Source organism: Falco rusticolus, chromosome 3, assembly GCF_015220075.1.
Source record: "Falco rusticolus isolate bFalRus1 chromosome 3, bFalRus1.pri, whole genome shotgun sequence".
NCBI classification, from domain to species: Eukaryota; Metazoa; Chordata; class Aves; order Falconiformes; family Falconidae; genus Falco; species Falco rusticolus.
The window spans coordinates 13,010,437-13,033,653 of NC_051189.1; the positions used below are offsets into that span (position 1 = coordinate 13,010,437).

General features: G+C 54.1%; 1 protein-coding gene across 4 annotated transcripts in view; it reads right to left on the bottom strand.

Moving 5' to 3' along the window:
• Positions 1–2,718: 2,718 nt before the first annotated feature.
• Positions 2,719–23,217, bottom strand: part of HSF1 (heat shock transcription factor 1) — a 72,396-nt gene continuing 51,897 nt past the window's right edge. For 2 of the 4 annotated variants that reach the window (XM_037379114.1, XM_037379116.1), the window contains exons 7-14: positions 22,775–22,871; positions 19,019–19,155; positions 17,066–17,299; positions 13,028–13,114; positions 7,569–7,674; positions 7,325–7,390; positions 4,345–4,414; positions 2,719–3,566 (exon numbers count right to left, since the gene is read on the bottom strand). In XM_037379114.1, the coding sequence (XP_037235011.1) occupies positions 3,361–3,566; positions 4,345–4,414; positions 7,325–7,390; positions 7,569–7,674; positions 13,028–13,114; positions 17,066–17,299; positions 19,019–19,155; positions 22,775–22,871 (1,003 nt within the window). In that variant the 3' untranslated portion in view covers positions 2,719–3,360. The remainder of the gene's footprint in view (positions 3,567–4,344; positions 4,415–7,324; positions 7,391–7,568; positions 7,675–13,027; positions 13,115–17,065; positions 17,300–19,018; positions 19,156–22,774; positions 22,872–23,217) is intronic. The other 2 variants (XM_037379115.1, XM_037379117.1) reach the window with 2 other exon arrangements.

Genomic DNA, 23,217 nt, shown 5'->3' on the forward strand with positions numbered 1-23,217 from the left:
TGGGGGCAGTAATCCACGTCCAGCCAAATCTCCCACCAGCAAGGCAGCCAGCCCGGGCTGACGGTGTCAGGGGAGGGTGGATCGGTCCCTCCAGGCATCAAACACAGTGGCATCACAAACCTGATCTCCTGAGCTCCACGTGTCCATCTCTGCCTTCCAGCTACTACTGGCTCCTGCCCGGTCTCCCTGCGCAGGCGTGAGCACCAGCTGCCTGGTGCAGACTGGGTGCTCCCTCACTGGAAGTGTGACCCCCCGTGTGCAGTTTTGTTGGGTCCTTCACTGTTTCCCTGTTTATAACAACCTTCTCAACTAAAAGGATCGTTTCCAGCCACCTGATCGATCCCAAAGGCAGAGCACGACACTCCCTTGTCCTTCTTGTCCTTCTTGCCACATGCCCACGTGGAGCGGCTTGTGTGGCTGGCCCTGCTGCGCACTGTGTGCCCTGCCTGGATGTCCTGCACCCGCGGGAGGGTCCAGCTCCCTGTCCCTGTCACTGCACTGACCTGCTGTCACCGTGGACCCCCCTGGCACCCCTGGGCCCCTGGCTGTCCATCGGTGTGACAGCATGTGGAGATGCTGCGTAGGGCACGGCTGCACCCCAGTCCCCGCAGGGCACACCTTGGCACGGATGTTGTCACCCAGCCAGTATTTTTAATTGCTTAATTATGCCTGGGCTATTAAAGGAAGTTGTGTTCTGCCGATCACCAGACACACGATTCTTGGTCGAACGCTCCCACACGCCACGGGAGCGGGCATCGATTTCGCCAGGCAGAGCTGAGGGGGTCCTTGTGCATTGCCCCTCTGTCACCGCAGCGGCGAAGGGCGGCAGAGCCATGGGGTTGGGGCTGGGACCCTCAGCCACAACACAGGCTGAGCTCACGGTGCCGCAGGCCTGTGAATCACACCGGTTTGGGGAAAGGCGCACGGGGGGTCTCGTCTCAAACGTGCCATCCCTTGCTTCAGCAGTTCCCGTCTCCTGGCACGGCTCTTGCTCCAGAAGATGAACCCAGCACAGACGTCCACAGGGGTGCAAGTTGTGTTGGGGTGGAAAACCTCGGGGGAGCAGCCAACAAACCAAAGCCAAAAGCAGAACTCGGAGAAAGTTGGAACCGGAGAGATTTTAAGTGCTGATGGAGAGGATCAAGGGCTGGTAGGGAATGAGGGAGACAGGTGTCTTGGAGAGAGGGGGGCTGGCATGGCAGCTGCAGGAGCAGGCGTCCCCTATCCCTGAGGAGAGGTGGCAGTGAAGGCTGGACAGGCCACCACCATTCAGAAGGACAACACCTCCATGTCGGCCAAGCCAAGGCCAGGCTGAGGTGGAGAGGGGGTCGGATGCCAACTGTCCCCTGCCCCACAGGACTGATGCTGCTGTGCATGGCCATCCCTGCCCAACAACTCAATGTGTCATGGCAGAGCAGGTCCTCGTGACAGCCCCAGCACAGGCAGCACGTTCACGTGGACAGGAGATGCCCAACGGCACGAACAAGCAGGCTGGCTCTGCTTGGCCCCGAATCTGCTTCGGTGCCTCTCTGCTGAGTGATGAGGGACAGCGGGGACTTGGCCCACGAGCTGCTCCTGGGGCTCTGTACCCCTCCAGCCAGGTCCCTGGTGGTGCACCAGGGTGTGCAGGACACCTGTGGGACTCTGGTGTGCCGGTCCCCACGTCCCCCCGTCGTGAGGCACTGCATGTCAGGCAGGGTCATGGCCCAGCGTGGTGTCCCGCCGCGTTGGGAAGGGCAGTAACCTGCAACGGCTCTCAGCCAGACGGCTCCTGGACGCTGCCATCGCTACCCTTGAGGATGGACCCAGGCAGCAGAGGTGCCACCGCGGCAGGCACCGGCTTCTCCCGACGTCCAACTGGCACTGAGGCTATGGCCGAACCCCAGCGCCGAGGCGTCTGCGCCTTCGGGGTGACCGAGCAGCATATTGTGACCACCCGAGTGGAGGACAGCAGGACAGAGGGAGTTTTGAACGCTCTGAACATAACAACAAAGATTTTTTTTATTATTCTTATAAAAAAAAAAAAAAAAAAGAAAAAGCACTCCTAAATGTGTGCACAGCATCCGCCACACCTCTGGTGCGTCAGCGTGGGCCCCGCTGCAGTCTCCTCCTCCGAAACATCCTGGAAAACTCAGACCAGGAGCCCAGCCCGGGATTTAGGCAAGGGAGCCACAGCACAGGACTCACACGCATACGCACACACGCACCTCGCTGGCTGCCACCGCAGAAGTGTGGCAAGGGCTCCGGCTCCTGCACGGCCAATGCTGGGGCAGGTGCTGGCACCGGGATCGCAGGGTGTCTGGGGACACGGAGGGCAATTTCTGGGTCTTTATCCCATCCGCTTCCCGAAAAGATGACAAAAGTAAAGCTTTCAACCATAGAAAAGCCACCAGGTGACAGACCATTTGTTTTATATATATTTGTATGTATATATATATAGAGATATTTATATATATATAGATAGAAGTGGGTTCTTCTTCTCTCATGTAAAAATTCAAAATACAGTTTTTACTATTAACAATCTGAAGTGTAAATGTACAAATTTTTACTGCTAAACAAAAGGAAAACAAACCCAAAGAAAACAAAGAAAAAGAAACACACAGTGCGAGAGAAAATAAAAAAGAGAAGATAAAGCTGGGCTTTGGGGCGCCCCGGGGGGGCACACGCACACACGGAGACCCTCGGGGACCAGACCGCAAGGCAGAGACCACAACGGGATCCGACCCACCGGCGCCAGATCGGCAAACTTTTATTTTCTCTTTTAAAAACCATCGCATCTGCCTCTCCGGGGGCAAGGAGGGAAGGGGACAGGGGTGGAGGGGGAACTCCCTTCCTCAGAAAAGCTACCCCACCTGCACACCCGACGAGCGCCCCGCTCCCCGGCCGGGAGGAGCGCCCCACAGCCATGCCCCTGCTGGTGTCCCACCGGGGGGGTCACGGCTGCCACCCTCGGGGGGGGGCGCGCGAGCGTGATGCAAGTGTCACGCAGCGGCCGGCTGTTCTGCGGCCAGCCAGGCTCTCCCGCCCGCTCGCTGGTGCCGCGGCGGTGCCCGTCCCAGCCTCCGCGACACGACGGGCCATGACCGCACGCGGCAGGTGGGGGAGGCTCTTGCACGGCTCGGCCCCCCCGCCCGACGGCCGCCAAACTGGAGGAGCGCTGGGTGGCTAGAATCTAAAGCAGATTTCAAAACACCTCATTAAGCACACACACAAATGAAATCCTCACAGTGCCGGGGGAAGCAAACATGAACCAGAGGGTGTTTAGAGCTTTCAATGTCTGTGCAAAGCGAGGAGGCTGACGGCTGGATTTCCCTTTAGTGCGTATCCTTTCTCTTCCTCTCTTTCACCCTGCCCTGGGCCTTAGGATATCGCAGGGTCCTTGGGTTTGGACTGCTCAGTCCCTGACAAGAGGGAGATGGTGGGATCTTCTGAGTACTCGTCTCCGTCTGTGAAATACGGCCCTTCCCCCAGCTCGAAGAATATCGGCAGGTCTCCACTCCCCATGTCGACAGCGCTCGAGTCCACCAGGAAGAGGGGCTGGGCCGTGTAGTGCACCAGCTGCTTCCCTGCAAAGAGAGAGTTCACACGAGGGTAGCAGCTTTCAGCAGAGAACAAGAGCGACAAGGTTCAACTCGCTTCCTCGCCACTTTCAAGAAGCACTCCTTGCCACGCCAGCGATGGGATGCCAGGGCTCGGGCAAGGCCTTGGGCACATTGGCAAGGCACAAGGATTTGACCTTAGCTGGGTTCCAGCCCACTCTCTGGGACACACAGGGAGGGACTGGGGGCTTTTCTGTGCCGCCATGGAGATGCCGACAGCACAGTCCTGACCAGGCTGTGACAGAGCCCATGGCTGGGCGCTGGGCTTGCTGCCACGAAGGAAGAGCAGCACTGTGGACAGCCCGTGCCATTCCATGCAGACAGAAATCCCACCAGGCTGGGGCTGGTGGTGACCTCGGGACTGCTGAGGCAGGCTCAGCGCGAGCAGGATGCCCAGGACTGTGTCTGAGCATCTCCAAGGGCAGAGGTTCCCCAGCCTCTCTGGAGCCTGACCACCCTCACAGTAAAAAAATTGGGGGTTTTTGTGTTCTGATGGAATTTCACATCTTTTGGTTTGTGCCGTGGCCTCATGCCCTGTCCCTGGGCACTGCTGGGGAGAGCCTGTCTCCCCCTTCTTTGTTCCCTCCCATCAGGGATTTATACACATAGCTAAGATCCCCCTCCGTACTTTCTCTTTTCCAGGTTCAACAGTCTCATCTCTCTCAGCCAAATACCCTTTTGGGGAGGAGAAATGATTCTGCCACAGCCTCAATCCTCCCTGAACACCGAGGCGGCCGCCTGGTACCTGCGTCTGCTGTGCTGGCCTCTGTCTCAGTAGGTTTCTGTTGCTCCTGGGATGAAAGGAGATCTTGAATCTGCAGGGAGAAAAGTTGGGTTGGTGAGCGCGTTATGTGGGTCAGACACATGTGGGTCCTCTCCGTGCCTGCCTTGGGACTGACCCAGCACACGTGCTGCGCAAAGAAAGCTGAGACGTACAGTCTCAAGGCCCCACTGAGGCAGACAGACACCCTCAGAGGTTCACCAGGTTGCCAGCAAGCCCACATGGACCCAGGCGCAGCTGGTGTGGCGTGCTCCAGCTCCCAGGTTGGCAACGGGACTGATTCAGGCGGCGCACGACTGCCCCGGCCAAACCCGGTTCCACAAATCCTCTCTCCTATAGGCAAAGGTCCTGCTCCGCAACGCTTTCCTGGGTCACAGCATGAAGCCTTTCTCCATCCTGGGGGTCTACAATCCCAGGGGAAGCCTTTGGGATGCGTTTGTAATGAGCAATTTTATTTTTTGTGATTTATTTCTGTTTATCGGAAGTCTTGGTGCTACTAAAGCACCTGAGAGCTGCAGCTCCCAGCAAAAGCTGTCAGAGCGACCTGGGCTGTGGCTGAGGATGCAATCCCATTGTGCACCCCCATCCCATGGGCACGACTGGGCTGGAAAGGCTGAGATGTGTGTATTAAAGGGAGAAAAATTTTGAAACCACACTGCCCACCTGAGCAACTCTGCTCACTGCAGTCAGGAGGGAAGCCCCGCCACCCTCAGAGCTCACGTCGCCTGGGGAGCATGGCGCTGAGCCGGCTAATCCCAGACTGCTGAGCCCAGAGCACTGCTCTCCACCAGTGCCACGGCGGAGGACAACGCTTGAGCAGAGGCTCTCCTGTGGGATCACTTTCCCTCTGTGGATTTACAGTCAGCTAATAATCCCGCGGCTACTTATTACAGCAACCGCTGCTGTGCCAAAGTCACCGTAGAAAGTAATTCAGCGCGTACCCAGTGTTTTTTGTTACTGCATAGCAACTGGTGCTGAGCGAAGGCAGACCACTTGTGAGCGCGCACGTCTTCACAGACCCTCTGGCCACGATTTAGGAACCCCGCAGCTCACCCCACGGCCAGCACAGGGGTTTTTGCAGTGTGAAGGCTGGGTGAAGACAAAGCCCAGCAAAACACCCCTCCCAACACCACAGGGGAGATAAATAACACACCAGTGACCTTGATCCAAACGCTACTCGAGCTGATGAGCTAAGCTGTGAATTTCAAAGGACACCAGTTAAGATCCCTTTAGAAAATCCTGCTTCCAGATGCTCAACAACTTACCGAATCTTCGCTGCTCATGTTCTTCTCCCAAATCCCACTAATCCCTTGTCCTGATCTTCCTGCCCAGCCAGCCTCCGCTGTTGCAGCAGAGCCTCCAGTCGGTAGGAAATCAGGTGTTTAACTAAATTTACCCAAACTTACAGGGCAGGTTATTTGTCTGCCCACACACAAAATGGTCCTCTGCATTGCACTTCCCCCTACAGCTTTTTTTCCTTGCGGGCAGCCAAAGAACTCAGCCAGCCCATGGGCGCCTGCACCGCACCAAAGCGGTACAGAAATGTCCAGCAAGAGACAAGCGCCAGAGATGCTGCAGAACGAACAGTGCTGAACTCCTGCTCCGTGCGTCACGCTGCATCCCAGGCGCATGTCAGTGCAGGGTGAGGGGTCCCCCGAAAGAGCTCGTGGGAATCGTTTTACTTCGGGAAAAGCCACCAGGCCTCTGAAGGTGTGCTTTGGAGAGGGGCACGTTGCTCCTGTCCTCTCCCTGCTCTGTAACACCGGCATTAACACCTTCCTCACAGCCATCCCAGGAGCATATGTTGCGTCACCTGAGGGCCCGTGAGGTCTCCAGCAAAGAGATTACATTTGTTTTGCAAAAACTTTCAAGATGTTTCCTGTTCTGTACTGGTGGGAAAAAAACCACAAGATCCCTTTGTGCTTTTTCTGATAATAAAAAAAGAAGCAAGACGGAGATAAGGGGTTAGAGGCTAGCCGAGGGTCCCTGGCTCACTGTACCAACTGGACCAGGAGACCCCTGCTTGGTCTGATCCGGGCCAGACTCCCTCTCCTGCACCCACAGCAGCATCCAAGCTGCCGTTGATCTTTTGTTTCCCTCTCAGTTTTTCTTGTGGAGTCGTTTTGTGCAGATACCGACACACGTCCCAGGGTAGAGCAAGGGCCGGAGCATGCCAGCACACCAGCGGGGCTGCAGCCGCTGCTCTGCCCCAGGGCAGCGAGAAGGACCTGGCTCTGCCCCAGCCCAGCAGCGCTCCAGTCCTCAGGCTACCTCCTACTCCAAGGGTCTGGGACTCGCTGCTTGTGACTGTAACTTCCACCCCTGCTGCTCCAAGCGCCTTCTCAATGCAGCCACGAAATGCTGTGTTTGACTAATCATCGTTATCTGATGAAAAAAAATCATTTTATCAGGCAACACCAGCTCTTGCAAGGAGAGTCTGTGTCAGCGCTGTGCACGGTGTTCAGCACTGATGGTACCCAAGTAAATAAAATTAATAATACAGCACATGGTGGAGTTTGCCTTAAGAAAGCCTCCTGACAATTTCAGAAAGTCAGAAGGAGGGTTTATGGAAACCACATGCAGCTCTATAGGCTTCACTGCACTTCCATGTTCAGGGGGCAGAGCTCACATGAGGGATGGAAATCTCAGCACCTAATTAACCGAGTATGAATGATGAAGTAGCCCTGCGCTCCGTATGAGCTGCTCAGAGAAAGCCGCAGTGCTAATTGAATTATTTCCCCTCGGCGGCTCCCCCAGCCCGCGCGGGGCTTCACGTTCCTCCTCTCTCCCACATCCCCTCCCTTTGGGCTGGGGCCGGCCTGGACACTCCTCAGAGCCTGTCAGAACCTTCCTTTAATCACGCGGAGAGGCTGCTGCGGAACAGCAGGACACACTTCATTCTGGCAGCTGTGTGTGCATGGAGGGATTTTTAACAGCTACTCACACTGGCAAGGCTGCTGTCCAGGTCGGGAAGGTTCATGTCTGTAACCGTCATTGAAGGGCTAAACAGCTGCCAAAGGAAAGAATGATTAGTGTAGGGAAAGCAAGCAAACCCAGGCGTGCTGTGGAAATTCATGGTTGAAGCTACCGTGGTCCATCTGCCACCGCGAGCCACACGCACATGGTACCGCAAGACGCAGCTGGGGCGCGGCGCCGGGATGGGCGGGCGGGTGGGGGGCGATACTCACATCTAACAGTGCGCTTGTGTCTACGCTGAAGCCGTGCGTGGTCAGCATCGTCTGAAGGTTATCCAGGTTGGAATCGATGGTGTCCAGGTGGTCATTGAGTTCATTCCTGTGCCGAAGAAAGAGGAGCACAGGCAATCAATGCCCAGAAGACTCTCCCAGGTTCTGAGCTACTAAGGGACTCTATCCACCCACGGACTGCAACCCTCCCACAACCCAAGCAGGAGCGCGGGGCCGGGATCCCTGGCTCTGTACAGACGCCAGCTCCAGCTGCCAGCGAGCTCAGGTGTGCTGGTGGAACGCCGCAGCGATGCTCTCCCCCTCTCTCCTCCTAGTCCTCTGGCCAGAGCCTGGAGACACAGCCAGGACTCCTCCTCCCAAGAGGTCTGAGGGCGAGCAACCCAGACGAACGAGACACAGTGGATTTCTTACGAACGCCGGGATTTCTGCAAGCCATTTGGGCTCTGCCGTTAGGGTCCTGGAAAGCACCAACCACCGTGGGCTGGCAGGGATCTCGGCACAGCTGTGCCCATGCAGTAAGGAGCTTTGGGCCCTTTTCCAGCCTGAGTGCAAGGACTGCCTCTGCTTGTCACCTCCCGGCTGCTGCCACATGACAGTGAAAGGGCAACAAACCTTATTCCCTGCCACAACTTGCTTTGGGGGAAAGGGGATCAGTCCCACCAAGGGGGAGGCTGGCCAGAAAAAACCTTCGCGTCTGGGCTGGCAATGGGGAAAACGGCATTTGTGCATCAGGAGATGGAGTTCCTAGTAACAATGGAGAGAACTCAAGCTGCTTCCCTTTACCTGGGGAAACAAACCTTCCCACTGCATCCCGACCTGCGCACATCCCTGCACGGCTGCTGGCAGCACCAGAGAGCAGACACCTACATGGCGGGGCACAGGGGGAGAAGCACCAAGCTCCCACATAAATCACAGCTCACTTGCCGTCAAACAGCAAGTCCGGGATGAGGACTAACAGCGTAATTAGTCTCGGCGATCTTCACCGCTGAATGCTGGTACCTTGCCGAAGCTGGGCTGCCTCCGCAGCCGCCTGGGAACAGGACAGTGTGCTGGGATGGATGGCACTGCAGGGCCAGCCCCACAAGCCAGGCCGTGAGACATACCAGGCCAGCTCCGAGGACGTGGTTTGTTCCCTCCTACAGAGCTGTGGGGTAATGCTGCAGGCCAAGGTGGGTGGCAGAGCACCAGCAACCCTGGCAAAGATTGCTTTTAACTGACTTAAAACCTAGGGCTGCGAGACTGAGTGCCAGAGAATGGTCATCTGGGCAGAAGAAGGACAGCAAGGGCTGCAGAGTTGATGGTGAAATATGCAACTGCCCTCACGTTCCCTTATTCTCTAGTTCTGTGGTGCTCATAGCACTCCCATCCATCATGCTTCAGAGCGAGAGAAGTGGATGACATAAACCTCACAGCACTACCCAAAAGCCTACAAGGCTCTCTGATGAGCGCTCTTGTGAAGAACAGTCATGTTCGCTAGTGGCCCCGGGTCCCACCCGTGGCCCTGCCGAAAAGCCCCTGCGTTTGATGCCGTAAGCCATAGCAGGTTCCATTCCGTTCCACGGTTGGTTCTGGTGTGGCCCCATGCTCAATCCACCCCGTTCTCTGTCCTAGAAAGGCTCTTTTTGGCTACTGAAGGTGCTCACGAGGGACCAGTGGTGTTGGTCCCGCACAGGTTGACCCACTACTGGCAGCCGAAGAGGACAATGTCTGAGAGGCACAGGCAGACACGCACAAGCACAAGGCAAATGGCAAAACTGTGGCTTTCAGTCTCTCATGAACGAGAAAAACGCCAAGAAGCTACTCCTCTTCTTGGAGGGTCCCTGCGGGGCTTGTCCCCCCCAGGCTACCACTGCACCAGTATCCTGCAGAGCAGGATTTCTGCGATGATCCCTTTGGGAGACCGAGCATCCCCGAGCCCGTACGGTGCTGCCAGTGCCCGACTGCGGGGGTGTGGACCCAGTCACAGCACGGGCAGCTCCAGGCCCCTGGCCAGCTCGGTCACCCACTGGCACCTTGTGTGGACCTCCTCGGCTTGCCAATTCCAGAGCTTTTACATTCTCTCATCCTAAGCAGCACCACGAAGATTAGAAAGTCAAGGCTCTTTTCTCACTGCTGCAGATAACGAGAAGAGGCCGCGAGGCCAGGTCACAGCTCGGAAAGCCTAGCAAGCAGAAACAAGCAACCTGCCAGAACAACAAATATCCTCGTTCTGGGAATACTGTGCTTGGGGCCTCAGGAAAGCTGGCTGCAGATGCAGCCCATGAACACATTCCTGCCTTACCTCTCCTGTGCCTGCAGGCGGGAGCTGCAGCGATCTCTTAACTCTTTTTTAGAACTAAGATCCATGAACATACTGCACATAAATTACATATCCAAGTTTGTGCTTCTAAATGACTTCTGAAGTCCTCACTGCACAGCACCTGAAATCCTCCGATGGATTTAAGATAGTTTTTCAGCAATCCCCCAGTTAGGAACATCCAGCAGTGTGGAACGGACCAAAGTCCCAGCCAAAGTGTCACTAGAAACCCCACCTGTGACAAGCCGGTCCTTCCACCCGTTCGGGGATGGAGTCCAAACACGGGTGCAATGCAGATCACGCAAAAATTGACACTGGGATTAGACTACTAACACACTCCAGACCTTCAAAGCAAGTCTCCCGGTTTCTCTGCAGAAGAAAAGCAGGGCCCCCTGAACCAGTTTTCGATGTTGAACTGGAAATTGGTAGCTGCTGCCTGGTTCCCAGCATTGCTGGCAGGTAACCTTCCCCACAGGTCCTGCTCTGCTGTGCCGAGCCACATCCGACGCCGGCCTGCGTTTGCCATCAAACAGCCGCTTGCAGAGCAGGGAAGAAAGAGTGAGTGCGATTCTCTGGAGCAATACGGTTTTCCTCAATTTTCCAAGTGTGTTGTGGGTTGAAGCAAGAGGAACCAGCACCTCCAGGAGAGCTAAGCAGTTGCTGCACAAGGCGCCAAGCTGCAGGGGCTGAGGGCTCTGCAAGGTCCTGAATGCCCCCAGCCCCAAAGGAGCAGCCAGAGACAAGTGTGCTGCTGAAGGGGGCCAGGAGCTCTCTGTTCCCCCGAGACAGGCCAGGCTCTGAGGGCAAAGAGACCGTTTCCAATCCTGAGATCAACATTTTTGCTTCAAAGCTGATGCGCCAGCAAAAGGCCTTCCCGACGCCTGCGGCCCAGGGAACAGCAGGGCACAGTTCTGGGAAGGGAGGAGCCAGCAGCGGCAGCGCCTGCCACCCTCCCAGCACCGGTTGCATCAGCTGGGGGAAGAGATGCCGAGCTCAGACACAAGGGTCCCACCGCACCGCCGTGTCCCACGCCACCTGCATCAGGTCCCGCAGACTAATGGCACAATCCCTGGGAAATGTGACAGACGCAGGACTGGTGACTCTGACACAGAAGAGCTTTGCCTGCCCCCGTATGCGGATGTGCGGGGAAAGGGGGACTGGAAAGATTTGGGAGGTAAGGAATAACCCTGCTCTACGTGGACACCCTGGCTCTGCTTTCCCTGCTGTGCCAGCCATCCCCACACTCGGCGCACCTTGGTGGCCGCCTCGCTCTGCTTCTTGGCTGCTGACCACCTTGCAAGAATAACAAACCCGGCTACGCGGCACGCCTCGCTCCAGCGCCGCTTCCTCGGCTCCTGGGGCAGCCCCGCGGTGTACGGGCTCTCGCGAGACCCTCGCCGTCTGAGTTTCCATCTGATGAAGTGATGAAAGTCAAGCCTGCGCCGTGTGGTCTCGCTCTGTGTGGGCTGTTTTATAGCCTGAGAAGTAGCTATGTAAAAATAGCACCTTCTTACTCAACAGATCTGCTCTCCGTGGGTCCGCCTCTCTTCCCCAATGGAACGATGTGTTTAATGCCGATGCCACGGTGGCCCCTGGACAGTGGGCAAGCGAACCAGGGCACACTGCGCCAAAACCCACTGCCAGGGAAGCCCTGTTCTGGCGATCTTTGTTATGACTGATGGAGGCAGCAGAAAGCACGCGCCCTGCCTCTCTCTCCGCTGGAAACCAGTTGAGCTGGCAGTCAGGAGCAACAGCTTTTTCTCGGGGAAAAGGCACATTCTGATATGGATGCTGATGAGAGAACTCCATCTGCCAGTCCCTCGCGCTGCCTCTAGTGCTGCCCGCTGCTGTCCCTGCACATGCCCAATGGCAACGCAGCTGCCTGCGAGGCTGGCCGGTGCCCAGCACCGCTGCTTGTGCCAGCGTGACCCACAGCCTCAAGGAGAACATCCCTTCTGGGAAGGACCTGGAGCTCCTGAGCTCCAGTGCATGGTTCTCAGAGCTCCATTGGGCACAGTGCTTTAGCGAGGAGCAGTGTCACCAGCCTGGCTCCCTTCCCTAGTGGAGCTGCCTGTCCCTTCTGACCCATAACCCTACCGGGGACAGGCCACTTCTGGGCAACCAGCAACCCCCAGTCCCCTGAATCTGAAGCACTGAAGATGCGCAGAGCTGTTTTAATTCCCTGTACCGCTTGCCTTTTCAGATGGTCTGTTTTCTAATAGCAAGAAGACAGAGCAGCTTTGCAACGATTATCACACGTACGCAGGGAAAAAGCAGTCCCCTGGAGCCTGCGCTCCTGCCGGGCCAGCGTGCCGCTCTCTCTGCGCCCAGGGAACGGGCTCGGGGCCCACCAGCCTGCCAACAATAACCAGAGCAGTAAGCAACGACTCCTGCAATGTCCACCTCTGACATAGCCCTTGACGGGGGAGGCCAGACACCCATTTAGAAACGCATTTTAGCTCCAGGCATACTACATTTGTCTTTGGCATTATTCTGTGTATTAGCTAAAAGTATTGGAGGGCAATACTTCAGAGAGTTTTCCCTGGGCTTCTGTGGGAGACAGGATACCGGTCTAGGTGGGTTGTGTCCTGATCTGGGATGCTTTTCATTATGGAAAAGCTTTACTAGAACAGCGTCTTGGTGTGCAGTCAGGTTTGCAGTGGGAAGTTCCATTGTTCTGCATCATCACAAAACCAGAAAATGCATCAGAAAAGCCGCTTCAGTCCCGAGCTCCCATCGCCTTCCAATGCAACACTCTGTTACTGAGGTGTGTGAATTTTGCGCTGGCAAGACACAGCAAACCAGCAGCTCTCAGGGCTGAAGTTTCCACACATCAAACCCAGGTACAGCGTGGACAACAGCAGAGCAGACTTCCCTCCCACCCCTGCCAAGACCACCTAAAAGGATGAGAAGCAGTTTGGCCTCCGCTGGCCACTCAATATTTTTAGCTGCTGTGTTGAGTTGGCCAAGAAGTCTGCCACTCGGTGCCAATTTTTAGAGCGAGCTTTTGCCTTGTTGATATACTACCTATAACGTTAGGAAAGCTGACTTCAGCGCACTGACAGCTCCCTGCCAAGCGCAGTGTTCCCCTGCTCTCTTGCCCAGAATTGCAATGCTTGGGGACAGTGGCTATTGAAATGCTAACCCTTGCTGTGATCTGCAATGAAGTGAGGAAGAGGAAGAACTGGGGCAAAGACGAGTGACCTCTGACATCTGCGAAGTGCGAGTCAAACTGAAAAATACAAACAGAAGAGCATACTAGATTCAAAAGACTCACAATCAGGCACTTTGAGGAATGAAATGTTTGTTATGTTCAAAGGTGAGAACAGTTAACCGACCATGCTCCGGCACTTCAAGCAGCAAGGAAGGCACCGCAGTCATGGCACTGCAGCGCTTTTGAAGCGGGCAAGCAGCTTCAGGCTGGCAGAACTGTTAATTAATGACAAAAAACAAACACGAAAACAAACAGTCCTGCAGAAGCAAGTGTTACAGCACAGCCAAGCTCAGCGAGAAGCTTCTCAGCAAGGCAAACTAAGCTACTTCTGATGTGGGTCTGCTGCTGTTAACATCTGCAGGGTGGCGCTGACAAGGGGACCACGGTTGCTGTCACCTCACACAGTGCGCTGAAGCTCTGGGAAAGCAGAGGTACTGGCACACGGCGCTTTGCTTAGACAAAACAGTGGCTGGCTGCTCTACACAATACATACATTGTGTTAATAATGTAGGTGTCAATGCTTTTCAGTATGTAGTGGGCTCTGGCTCTTTTAAAGTGGCTTATGACGGTCCCCAGGTGGACGGTGGATAATGTTTGGGCAACACCGTCAAGCGTTTCCATGCAAACGTCCCCTTTTACTGCCTGAATCTCGGTACTGTCACCTGCTGCTAAAAGACTGTTGGTCACATGAAGGTAATTCTCGGTTCAAACGAAATTCCTTTGGACAAAGGATGTCTTGTAGATTAAGTAACAGCCCACACGACTCACAAAGAGGCACTGCATGCTGTGACCTGCAGTCTTATGGGCTGCTCTTCTCCAATAAATTTGAGAACAACTGAAACATGTTTCATGTGATGAAAAAGGGGTATTGCTGAGACTTCTTGGCAGGCTGTCAGTGCCTGGGTCAAGCAAGCGGCGTTCAGGCACCCCTGACACACCGTAAAGTCACCTACCATCAGTAATCACTGCCCTTACCACCTGCATCTCGACGCACTGAGCGGACTCCTGCGAATTTAACAGAAGCCTCAGAGAAAGGGCGCTGCGCAGCGTCACGTCCTTGGTGCAGCGCACCCAGCGCACCCGGGCGTGCAGGTTGTCAGGCTCCAAAGCCTGAGGAGCAAGCCCTGAGCTGTGAGCTCCGACGGTGGGATGTGGCACACGGAGAGGCAGTGTGCCTTGGCATGGAGTGCCCGGAAGACTCTGGAGCATGGGCTGACACACTCCTGGGGACGTGACAAGCAGTGTGCCACTCATTTAACATAGCTCACTGCCAGCACTTCCATTAGCAAGTCATCCTTTCTGCCTGCTCAGCATCTCAGTACAATTTGAGCTCTGGTCATTCCACTTCCCAGCTGGCACCTATGGCCGCTGGATGATGGCTTGGAATCATCGAACGCTTTGGGTTGGGAGGGACCTTTGAAGGTCATCCAGTCCCACTCCCCTGCCACGGGCAGCGACACCTCCCAGCAGACCAGGTTGCTTCCAGCCCCGTCCAGCCTGGCCTTGAGCTCCCAGGGATGGGGCACCCACAGCTGCTCTGGGCAGCCTCTGCCAGTGCCTCACCTCCCTCACAGTAAAGAATTTCTTCCTGATATCTGACCTAAATCTCTCCTCTTTCAGCTTAAAACCACCAGACCTTGTCCTACCGCTACAGGCTTTGCTAAAAATGCTGTCCCCATCTTTCTACAAGTCCCCTGTAAGTGTTGAAAGGCTGCAATAAGGTCCCCCCGGAGCCTTCCACCACTGCTCTGCTCACGCAGATGCAGGGTAGCTCCAGTGACAGTGGGACAGGAGCCGAGGCACTGGCATGCTGGGAATACTGACCTCCTTCTCCGAGTTTATATTCCTCTGACGTAAGAGGATATACAGCGTTCAGTAACCTCAAGGAACACTGCTGCATGCCAAAGCACAAAGCTAGTACCACCGAAACCCAGAGAGCAACAGAGGCTGGGGATGCCTTTTATTATTTACACTTTGCCTTCAAACTCCCTGGGGCAGGGACAGATTTTCTGTTAAATGGTCACACTCTCGTCTGGCACTGTGTGCCCGTGGGGTTGATCTACAACTCATCTTTTACAAACCCGTGTGCCGAACAGGCCAGGAGCTGAGAGGTGGATACAGGACTACTGCATGGCTGTACCCTTACTGGTTAGATTCCTTCTTTCCGGAATAACCTCTGAAGGAACACAAATAGATGAGAGAAGCACAGTGCTGCTCGCAAAATGTGGGAGTAAGAGAGCACCAGAAGAAGAGGAAGCACAAGCCCTTTCTTTTAAATTGTCTCTGCGGGGGCAGGGGGCAAATGTTTTCTGTGTCCTTTGCCTGCTTCTGCACAGCCTGCCAGTCCTTAATAATTCAGAGGCACTCTCTGCAGCACTTTTTTTTTTTTTTTCATTTTTATTGCCTTTTAAATGGCCAGTTTCAGCTTCTGATGAGCTGTACAATAAAATCTGTCTCTTTTTAAGGACAGCTGGTATCGCTGAGATGGATTGCAGTGGTCTATAAATAGTGAAGCTACAAACATCTCCTGCAAGGCCAAGAGGAAGAGGCGAGCAGGCGTCTCCTGACTCTGCGTGTCTCTGAAGTGTAAAGGCAGCAAAGCCTGGTCCACTGCGCTGCCAACAGGCTGCAGACCCTGCTGCGGCAGGGCAGCCTTCAGCCGTCTCTGTACTCACTGTCTCATGTTAAAGGGGGCTTCTTCCACAGCTTTTTTTGTTCCTTCTCCATGTAGAGCTATGACACCGCAGCTCTGGGAAGTGATGGCTAACACAGAATTCACACTAATGTGCACGTGTCGTGCTATCATCACCTCGGGTGCACGAGGCTATGGCAGCCGTCTGGCTCAAAGACCTCTCTGCTGCCTTCCAGATCTCTGGAACTAGCTGCGCCTTCTCTGAATTGCTTTTTTATTTAAAGGATAGAAAGTCTGTCCTGACATTCAGAGAGAAGACCTTAATTCCAATACTCTCTTTTCCCCAGAACACAGGGAGAATGGGAGGTGCCAGAGATCTGAGAAGCGGCTGAGATCTCAATATGGTCAAGGGTGAAGTTCTCGGCAGTTCGATGTGGACAAACAACTTTCTAGTTTCTCATCCCAACACTTGCAGTTGCATCTGCGAGCACTGTGTGGTGATAAAAGACATAAGACCATACATCCGATCCCTAATAAAAAGCTACCCACCAACTTTCAGCCTGCCACCCACGGAGCCCAGCCTAAGTTGTGTCTTAGCAAGGGAAGGGGCTGAGTGGAAGAATGTGCTTCACCATGACTAGAACTAGGTGGGTGAGTGACACTTTAATGCAAAGCTTCCTCCCTCATTAATCTGGAGGGCAGCTGGGACAGGCAAAAGCAGAGGGCAGCACAGGGGCAGTGCCACCGTGCATGCCATCTGAGCAGGCTTGTGGAGAAATGCTGTCTCACCTACAGGTGAATCCACTGGGATTAGAGCTTCTAGCAAGCAATGCTGGCAGCCTGCAGGCGCGCCTGTCAGCTGCCTTCAGACTGCAAATACAATGCAGAAGCTTTTGTACTGTGAGGATGTGCTGGGCCCTGAAACACAGCTGATCTTACAGTGACTCATTCCTACACTGGAGAGGCAGGCGGTTTGAACAAGCCCTTATTTAGCACAGGCATTTTTATCCGTTCTTATTTTGGCATCCCACGTGGCCCTGTGCAGCAGAGCGGTTGGGTCCCCCCCACAGGGGGTTTAATTCTGTGCATGGGGTCAGGCGGCAGGAGAGACTCATTGCTCCAAGCAGAACAGGGACGGGAGAGTAAAACATCTACCCCGGCCCTCGCAGGGAGGGCTGCGCTCAGGGCCGCCAGCGATCTCCTGGGACAAATGACCACATTTGCTTCCAAAGCTGGCTGGAAGCCCGGGTTGCTAGCGTCTTTGTAAAGCTTAAAGGTACAGAGCGGTGGGATGGCTGGCAAGACCTGAGCTCAGCCGGCCTCAGCACAGCACTTACTTGTCGAGGCAGGCAACACTGAGGCACTTTTCCTGGGGCTGAGGCTGTGTGGTGCTGTCACCGGCTGCAGCGGCTGTAGTGCTGGGTTCATTCTCCTGCAGGATGGAGTCAATGAACGTGGAGGGGGACAGAGGAGTTTCAACAGCAGGAGGGTTCCCTGGGCTGGCCTCCTCTATCTGGGGGCTGCGGGTGGGACTCGGGGGTTCTTCTTTGATACGGACCACAGGACTACTCCTGAAAGAAAGAGAAAGAAAACAGGTAAAAACCTCACACTAACACATTCTTGATTTCCAAGATCCGCTTCCACACAATAGGGCAAAAAAAGCCTCGCGACTGCCGTTGCCTTTTCACATACAAAGCCTCCAGAGTCAGCTACAAAGATGAGGCTGAACGAGTACCTAAATATTTCGTCTCTGATTCTGATCCTAATCAGCTCCCCTGACACATCGATGTCTGGCACTGTTACGGCGATTTCAGCGCCTTTTTTGTGGCCAAATGTTTGTGAGCCCAGGACCTGCCACGCAGCCAGCTCAGTACAGGTAAAGTTATTGGAAGGAGGGTGTGATTTTTTTTTTTTTTTTTTCAATATAGTTAAAACAATACAGCTTTTGATGTGGACACAAAGTACAGAAGTAGCACGGTGTATATCCCTTTTTTTAAAGTCACCACTGAGACATGCATGACATAATCACCACCATACAAGAGGCTGCAGTGTTTTAACTGCTCCCACAAGGTCAGCAGAGTGACTCCTTTGTGCAGCCAAAGCCTGGGATCGACCTTTTACATAAGCACCCAGGCATTTTCGGATTTTTACGGGGAGGGGAAGACAACTTCTTCGGTCAGCCCTAATTTTACCGCCCAAACTCACAGATTTGGGGACATAAGAGGCGCAATTAGTCCTACTGGAAAGGACAGCGACTACAAAAGGACAGAGAAAAGGGCCATTAAGCAAACATATGGTCTATATTTAAGAGTGACTGCTCCTGGCAGAGGGTATTAAGGCAACAAATGGCATTTGTGGGTGATTCAGCACCTCAGGGGAAGTGCCAATGCCAGGAATAATGAGAGGAAGAAAAAAGGAGATTGCAAGGTGCTAAGGAAAGGGGGGGCTCTTCTTGCCCAGGGAGGCTCAGAAAGTTTGAGAGCCACTGACACTGGTGGGAGCAGGGCTGCAGGGAGCTGGGGCTGAACTGCCACGTCGAGGGATTCAGCGAGAGGCTCTGGCTGATGCAGAACAGTGCTGGCAGGGGCACACAAGGCTGAGTGTTACCTGTGGCATCTGAGCACAGCTCTCACCTCTGCTAGGGCCTGTAAATCTGAAGGAGTTAAAAACACTGATGCTGGGCGCTGGCTGACCTGTATCTGCTACAGATTTTCAGCCTCTTCACCCCTGCTGTTTGGGACAGAGCTGTCACCGTTATTCTCAGTTACTTGGGAATGAAGCTGCTTTCCGCACCTCCTCCTCCTCCTCTGTGCAGCAAGTCTGTAAGGGCAGGGCAAAGCTAACCCTGCGCCCAGGATGTTGGTAGCTTCACAGGACAGAGCAGGTGGGCCAACAAAGACATGGCTTCCTTGTGGAAACCAAATTGTGACCCCCGTCGCCCCCACCAGGTTCACATTAGACAGGGGAGGCACAGGACGGGGGGTTGTTTGGAATAAAGAATTATAGCAGAACAAAACTGACCAAAAATCTGCTGAGGCAGCAGCGTCCTGAACGAGACTATCTGGGAGAGCCAGGTCCAACTTTCTGTAAAGCCCTAGTAAGGTACGCAGGGTCAGGTTCATACACCCTGAACACCCATGGTACCAAGGGCTGTGCAGTTTTCCAGCTGTTGCTCACAGGGGATTCTTAACAGAAGAGTTACATCACGCTGGTGTCTGACTGCTCAGCTCCCTGGGAAACACATTCTCCCTGTGCTGACAGCTTCAGATTTTATGAGAGCAACAGCATACCTTTCATCGAGACTGCCGCTGGGAGATGCCGAAGGGCTGGACTGGGCTAGCTCGGTCACGTCAGAGATAATGGGACCAGAGTTGGCTGAAGAATCCGGGGAATACAGGTTGGAGCCACTATATGCTGGGGAAGAAGCCTGAAATGACAATCACAGCATTCGCGGTGTGAAGCGCTAGGCATGTACCGTACGCCGTCCCACGTGTGGGAGATGGAGCGGGATGAGACACATCAGAACAGTCCAAAATCCTGAGCCACCCAAGGAAGAAGGCAATGTGGGACTCAACACGATGCCTAGAAATATCCTATTGCCAACCCAAAGGACTACTGAAAAAACCCCCACCAAACCAACCAAAACCAAACCAAGACTTCTGTCTGTAAACTTCATTTTCTTGAAAATAATGGAATTTAAAAAGTAGAAATACTGGATTCTTTTTCTGGATCGTTCACACTTGGGCTTTTAGAAGGCCAGATTTTCAGCTTTCCCCTTCTACCAAAACTCCATTCTTTTACTCTTAAATGAAAGCTGCAATTCCTATGACACCTACAGATCTAAGAAATACAAGGATTTCTATGTTGTAACAGCACATGAAATGGCTGCATTTTGCTATCAATCTTGTTAAGGAGCAAATTAGTTGAGACACTTGAGTGAACCTGAATTCCCTCTCCTCTTTGTGTACCAGCATTTGTCAGCCTGGGAGACAAAGGGAGCTCCAGATTAGAAGATGAGCCCAGGAGCATCAGAAAACCAGCAGGGATGTGGAGAATACCCTGGTCTGTCCTTACCTGCAGATAAATATTTGACCGTCTCCCCTTTAATGCTTGCTTGTACTGCACACACCGTAATTTGGCTTACACCAGCACTACATTAACCTTCCTGATCACCACTTAGCACAGTCAAGACTGCAGTGCAGATTTGGCCCCTCAACTCCCTCATTATTAGAGCAAATACCAAGGAACAGCCAGAAATCGTTCCACCTCGCGGCACGGCAGGGGGTAGATGGGGACGTGCGGAGATGCTCTGCAGACTCTGCCGCAGGCTTGCCTCAAGAGGTCGGATCCCCACTTCTGTCTGCACGTGCCGTGCCTCCTGCCCAGGAGGGCCTGTGAGGGACCTGTCCTGCGAGCAGGAGCGTTGCAGCCTGGCGCTGCGCTCACCGACACAGCAACAAACCAGACAGCCACTGATCTGAAACTCTTCTAGAACCCAAAGTGCCAGCAGTGCACAGCACGGGCACTGGGGAGCACACAGGCAGCACGCTCTCCTCCTAACACGTGACTGTGCCCTGTTCTGGACCATGACTTGCGGGCTACCTATTGTTCCTGCAAGTCTGAGGTTGCATTCTTGAGCAAAAAAAGGGCACGATGATGTGTCGGTAGTCACTGCTAGGGGCACAGAGAGAGCTGCTACTTGGCAGCAGTGATGCGAGATCAAGTCTGATGGCTGGCGCAGGATTGATCCCAGCTGTGTCAAGGTCAGGACTAACCATGCTTTGCCCTCGCTACGGTCTTATGCCATGTTAACAGTCTCACGAAACCACTTTTTTTTTTCTCCACTGCCAAAGCAGGGGCTACGGGAGTGTCAGGATCTAGTGCACTTGTTGGCAGCTCACTCTGAAAAACTGCCCAACTATCATTTTTCAGTTCTGTTTGGAGCTGAAAACCATAAACATGTAAGTATGAGAAAGGATGACCACCTGTGTTTCCCATAATTGGGACAATCCAGTAATACCTGGAAGAGCTCCCAGTAGTTCTGTGCAAGCATTTGCTGCACTCAAGAATAAAGGCACTTTTAAAAAAAGAGATCACAGGATTAGACGGGAGCTGGAACGGGAACAGAGAGCTTCCACAGAGGGTGGTCTAACTGCAGGACAGCTCTTTAATGGGGTTTAGCTATTTTGATTCTCTGCTAAAAAATTCATCACGATCACCTTGGCATACCAGGGCAGCCTGATGTCAGGAGCCAGCAGCTTGAATCTGCTGTCCCAAACACGACGTCTCTGCAGCAACACGGGTAGGACTGTGCCTTGGAATTGGGGACAGCTTTTATTTTGCTACCAACAGCTGATGTGAAAGCTTAGTTATGTTCCCAGCCTTGCTCCTGGGCTGCGGCGTTGCCAGAGGATGAGCATAAAGAAGACCCTTGTTCCACACAACAGCTTTGGCCAAGAAACACCAGCTGGCTTTCCCCTGCCAGGCAAGCAGGGGTTCTGCAGACCAAGAGAGACACCCCGAATTTAAGCGGTGCCGTTTCCCAGGGCACACACCGATACGAACCAGATCAAACAGAGCATCTAAAATGAAAGCAGCCGTGTCAAGACATGAGATTTAGTGGATCAGCACAGGCTTGAGGCGATTAAAAGCTAATAGTGACCAAACATGTCACAGCTCTATTGGCAGCAAGCGCTGAGCCAGCCAGCTTGCCCGCAGGGAGTGCCACCAACGTGGCTTTCGAGCTTGCGGCGCACGGGATGAGTCTTCCCTGACCCTCCTGGTAAGTCAGTGCCCACAGTTTGAGACCTGCCCATCAGCTTCATGACGGGCAGTTCTCAGCATTCAAAGCATCGTGGGGTGTCACAACAACAGGGTTTACACACAGGCACACTGCAGCTGTCGGGTCAGAAGGGAAATAGCAGTGGAAGCGACCTTGCTTGCCTCCTCTGGCCTCAACACGTGGCCCTGGGAGCAAGCCCGTGGCTCATCTGGGAGAGGATACAGGGCCAGCATCAATGGGTTTGGAACAGGCTCCGTGTGTTCATGGGCCATTGGACAGTTAGAGGAAGCAGCACATCAGAAAGTGCATCAGAAGGATGGGAGAACAGAGATGAAACCTGGGATGCAGCAGCAATTTGAAGGACAGTCCAGAGCTCCATTTACAGACTCCTCCTATAAGGTTGTGCCACTGTGTCCTGTGAGGCCACCTCCTGCAGGCACCTGGCTGAGCTGCACCCTGGACCTAGGCAGTGCGACAACCACTGTAACGAGGCCAAAGACTGAACAACATCCACGTCCATCTATGAACTCATTTCTTCTGGATTAGGCATTTGAGGGCATCTTGCGGGAGACCCCTTCACCACAAAAGCTACTGCCAGCTCTCTCATCTCAGGGTTTAACACCACACAGCCTTGCTTACGTGGAGGATTATTCTAGGCACAAGCGCCAGCCGGCTTTGCTCCGCTCTTCCCACCTTGCTCCCTACCTCCACAGACACAATTCAGCTCCGATCACTTGGGTCTTTACTACTTCAGGCCCATGTCTCAGCCAGGCTCTGACCCACACCACCTTCACTGACCAAAAGCAGTCTTCTTTGAAGGGAGCAGCGCTAACTATACACAGTCACACATCAATTAGGCAATATGAGCAAATGTTTAGTAGGGGTCGACTGACATCAGATGTGTTTTGTTTCAACAAAACTGAAACACGGACCAAGTCAGCAGATGTAAGCTAAGCAAGGACGCACCACTTCAGCCCACCTCTGACCTCAGCAGAATTCAGCTAACTCCTCACCTGGCCTGCAAGCCAACTCCTCGGCCCCATCACAGCCATCACTGAGAGTTACCAGCTAACAGCATTCTCCCCGTTGGCTAAGCTAGAATGCAGCTGCCACCTTAAAATACTTTGCCAAATGGAACAAAGAGGTTGTGAGCAAATGGTTGTACAAAGGCAGGACCAGCTGGAGAGGAGCCTAAAACAGGTCCCTCCCCACGAAGCTGTGTCCTCGCCCCCTCTCCAAGGCCAGGCATGCACGGCATACTTACTGCGTATGGGGATGAGCCGTGGACGTGCTCGAAGGAGTACTGGCGACTGTATTTCGGCATGGAATGTGCTGAACTGCTGTCGTTCAACATCAGGGGGCTGCAAAAGATTCCCAGACACCACAGGAGTTACCACGCTGCTGGCACCGGGTCTTGGGTACCACCTCTCCTCAGCAGAGCCCACCGCCCCAACCCCAGGAGCGCACCCACCCGAGGGGGCAAGGCACAACCGTCTCCAGGTCTGGGTGCCCTGGAGGGGCAAGTGGCCATGGGGGGTGGTTTGTGTCAGCACAGCTAGAGCAGACAGCCCCATGACATGGAGAAAAGAGAATGAGCCCCCTTAACCAGCCCCTGGGCTGGGTTTTGCAACTCCACTGAGCTGAAATGCAAAACCTTGGGCCTCGGAGGACTCCTTTACAGTCCCTGGTCACCCCCTTCTGCAGGCC